The sequence below is a fragment of the Setaria italica genome, chromosome II (genome assembly GCF_000263155.2).
Source record: "Setaria italica strain Yugu1 chromosome II, Setaria_italica_v2.0, whole genome shotgun sequence".
NCBI lineage: Eukaryota > Viridiplantae > Streptophyta > Magnoliopsida > Poales > Poaceae > Setaria > Setaria italica.
The window spans coordinates 9,837,553-9,842,067 of NC_028451.1; the positions used below are offsets into that span (position 1 = coordinate 9,837,553).

The following is a 4,515-nucleotide window of genomic DNA, read 5'->3' on the forward strand; positions in this document are numbered from 1 at the left end:
TTACGAATTGGGCATGTGAAAGCGACCCGCGCCCGCCGCCGCCGAACCGCGCGCAGCAATCAAATCAGCGCGTCCACATGCGTCTCCAGCCTGGTCCACGCCGTTGCGCGCACCACGCGATTTCCTCTCCTCTCTACTAGTCTCTTCCCCTGGGCCCTGGCCGATTCCGCAGGAACTTTATTTGTTTATATTTTTTTAAAAAAACTACCAACCAATCAGCAGCCAGGCGCCGTCTGTCCAGGCCCGGCCCAGCCCAAGCCGTGCGCCTCGACTATATAAGCGGGCAGGCGAGCCCGTCCCGCACGCCGACGCTAGTCTTGCGAGCCACGAAAGAAACAGATCTAGTATTTGGTAGCCAGTTCGTCTCTCGCCGCCGCCGGCCGTCTTCGAGATCCGATCCGGTCGATCATCCCATGGCGTCGGCGTCCGCGTCGTGGTCGAAGCGGTGGATCCGCCCCGAGGTGTACCCGCTGTTCCTGGCGACGGGCGCGGCCGTCGGCATCTGCGCGATGCAGCTCATCCGCAACATCACCGGCAACCCCGAAGTCAGGTAAGGAATCCGACCAATAATCTCTCATCGCGGAGCTCTTTTCCTCTCCATTAATAGGATTTTGGTTGAGATCGATGATTCTCGAAAGCACGAGCTAGCCGCGCTGTTATCGATCTATATCACTTCTATCCGTCGCAGCACGCACGCGTGGTCTAGATCTGCTCTTGCTGTTCATGTGTTCGTTGTTTTAATTCGGTTCGAGATGGAGCTGATGCTTTAGTTTTCATCAAGAAATTAAAACAGCAATAGTAATCGATCTGATGGATGGAAAAATTAAACCGAAGCAAAAACTGAGTTGCAGGGTGCTCAAGGAGAAGCGTGCGGCGGGCGTGCTGGAGAACCACGAAGAGGGGAGGAGGTACTCGCAGCACGGCTTCAGGAAGTACATCGACGGCAAGAAGCCAGAGATCATGCAGAGCCTCAACTCGTGGATGGCGGACCCAAAGGAGTAGATCGTCGTGGCAGCAGCACCGATCCATACCGGCCGACGGATGATTTGGTCGGCCGCACCATTTGATATAATTCTTCTTGATGATGATTTGATAAGTTGTTACCGTGTGATTGTCCTCTCGGTACGTTTTTGTATCACCACACACATATATATATGTTCTTAACAAACAAACATGCATGGCATGATGTTGTGGCCTGGCTGTGTGAACAGGCCTGTTGAAAGTTTTGATCTCATATGGACGCAGATATAATGTTTCGTCTCCTTCTGAATAATATTGACAACTGCATGCGACGGGTATACGTTTAAATTTCTACAATCCGCCTTGCGATTGAATTGTTTCTATGTGTTGATTGGCCCTGCTGGTTGTGAATCGTTCCTCTTTGTTGACCAAGCAAACTGTGCGTGACCTTTACGTACAAGTAGGACGGAACGGCTTGTGTTTTGATGCATACTGGGAACCAATCACCCCCATAGTGTATGAATAGCCTCCCAACTAAATGCTTGTATGCTTTTCTCAATTTCTCTATAAAAATAAATATGACCAAGGCTCCAAGAACGGTTAAGTGTGTATAGGACATTTTTACTTTTTTTCTATTACCCACTACCAGATTCTTGGCATAAATCTCATCATTTAAGTTCCAAAAGATCCATATTAAACTTCAATTGGAATTTCTTTTGAACCAACGATGCTACAGGAGTTGTTTAAACTGACAGAAGACCAATTCTTGCCCTGCTTTGTTACGAAAGCAAAAATTGGCGATGTGTGTTTGGCAACCTTGTGACTGCAGGCGTTGCGTCCACGTCCAACCTGTTGACGCGCGGCTCGCACGCGCCACGCGACGCTATTAGCGATTCCACCAGCCTCGTCCGCTCCGCTGACCAAAAAAACAAAAGGAAGCACCTATATAAACGAGCAGGCCCACTAATCCGCCCCGGCCCATATAAACGAGCAGGCCATTTTTTTGCACGCAGATGTTCGTGCCGGCCCCAAGCCCAGGTTTATGTAGAGGCAGATTTTTTTTTTCAACGAATCGAGTAACTGCAGTCAAGTCTGAAACGAGTGCGGGCGGCGCCCATCGGCAGTCAGGTCCTGCTTGCTTCTCCTTATCAAAAAAAAAAAAAATCCAGATTGCTTCTCGGCGCTCGTGCTGTGTGTTGGGAGCGACTTGGACCGTCGTTAGGTGGGGGATTTGGGCGATTGGGCCTCTTGTGGGTTGCGGCCTTTCTTACTTGGGGATGGGCTGCTTGTTGGAGCGGGCTGAAATACGAATTTAAGATGCAATAAGATTGTGCAAGTTTATTTTGTAGCTTCAAGTACCTACAATTAATAAAAACAAAGTCCATAAGGTCCCGTTTGGTTTCTTCATTTCGAAGGAATTGGAATCTATTTAATGGAGTAGGCTAATTTATGTTGGAATGTGGCATTCCACAACTTTCCAAAGTTTAGATATAAGCCTATCTTAAATTCATGGGGTGGGAGATGGAAATTGATTCTATAGATTATGGTTATTAGAATGGAATTCAATTCTTATAGCACGCTCTTGGACTCGCTTCTCTATAGTAGAAGTGCAGCATATAAGTATCTCTCCCATATCACCAACTATAATATACAACTATATTCCACATACATTTATATTAACTTAATTAATTTATGTCTAAATTATGATTATTAGGATGGAATTCAATTCCAATGATCCAAACGGGGCCTAAGGGAAATCTCACAGACACAATTGGGATATTGTATATATTAAATTGTAATAAACCTTTCCATATCTCTTGAGTACAATTTAGGATACAATTTAAATCTAAACTAATTATCCCACTCAATAAATTCCTTCCTCTTCAATATGTTTAACTGCCACCTACCATAGCGCTTCCCTACAACCTCTTTCAACTTTTAATGCAATCTTCAATGTATTGTGTAGTTGGTAGTTGTTTCACTCAGTAAATGCCTCTGTTTTAATATTTGTTTCTTCTCAACCATCAACTACTCCATCGTTTCTCCAAAAATCTCCCTTTTTTGTACTTTTTATTTTTTTAGGTAAAGAAATTACTAGCTAATAATATTGTCTAAACTTTCATCCCACACACTGGTATTGCATTTATTTATATGTACTTGACTTATGTCTCAAGCAAGAAGATGGTGCAATTGTATTTTGTATCTTCATCAACATGCTACAATACGAAATGAAATTCACAAGGGAACTCACGAATATAATTGGGATATAGTATAAATTAATATGTAAGAAATCATTCCATATATTTTTAGTATAATCTCCGATACAACTCAAGTGTCTAACAATTATTGTTCCACCCAATAGATTCTTTTAAAATTGGTACACAGTATATATTAAATTGTAATAAAGCTTTCCATATATTGGAGTATAATCTACGATACAATTCAAATCTATACCAATTATCCCACTTAATAAATTCATTCCTCTTCAATATATTTAACTGCTACCTACCATAGCGCTTCCCTACAACCTCTCTTAACTTTTGATGCAATCTTTCAATGTATTGGGTAGTCAGTAGTTGTTTCACTCAATAAATGCCTCTATTTTCATATTTGTTTCTTCTCAACCATCAACTACTCCATCATTTCTCCAAAAATCTTCCTTTTTATACTCATTATATTTTTTGGGGTAAAGAAATTCCTAGCCAATAATATTGTCTAAGCTTTTGCCTCACGCATTGGTATTGCATTTATTTATATGTAATCGACTTATGTCGCAAGCAAGAAGATAGTGCGATTATATTTTGTATCTTGATCAACATGCTACAATGTAAAATGAAATCATAAGGGAACTTACAAATATAAGGGCATGTATTCAACGGTTTAGACGACTTCTGTCTGTAATGTTATGCCATGTCACATGTAGACAATAAAACAAACAATTTGTACAATGATCTGTCTAATATGTCATTCGTAAGCTATTTAATTCATTCATGCACTACTACAAAACAAAGAACAAAGGTAGTGTAACACATTCAACAATGTGTTACAAAGAAGTTTCATAGTAACACAAAACTATGTGTTACAGATGAAGGTTGCAACACATAGTGATTGCTTTGTAAAGTTGTGTTACAGACAAAGTATATAGTAACACAAATTAATGTTATAGCTAAAATGTCACAAAGATGGTAATATGTTGTAACACATAATTGGAAGGTGTAAAATGTGTCCTAGATACATATCTTATAGTAACACGTGTATAAGGGTATACTTGTATAAGGGTATACTAGTTGACATCTGTTACGAGTCAGACAAAAAATTGGAAAATAAAAATCCACACATGTCACATCTAGCCTTCGAACCTGCCATCTCTCCCTCTTGAGATCCACACTTACCATCTCACATATACTTCATTAATCATGTAATTTGGAGTTTTATTCCTCTTGAGATCTAACGGCATCAGTTCAAAAACTTTTCAAATAAGAAGTTGCACACCTAGTCAAAATCAACAAATTTTACATAAAGTGTGTCTCCATTCAAATTTGTACGAATAGTTAT

At 41.0% G+C, this 4,515-nt stretch overlaps 1 protein-coding gene across 1 annotated transcript; it reads left to right on the forward strand.

Moving 5' to 3' along the window:
- Window positions 1–231: 231 nt before the first annotated feature.
- LOC101785845 lies at window positions 232–1,312 on the forward strand. Its single transcript, XM_004955885.2, has 2 exons — window positions 232–550; window positions 852–1,312. The coding sequence occupies exons 1-2, from the start codon at window positions 414–416 to the stop codon at window positions 1,000–1,002; spliced, it is 288 nt and encodes a 95-aa protein (XP_004955942.1). The 5' UTR covers window positions 232–413; the 3' UTR covers window positions 1,003–1,312.
- The last annotated feature ends 3,203 nt before the right edge of the window (window positions 1,313–4,515 follow it).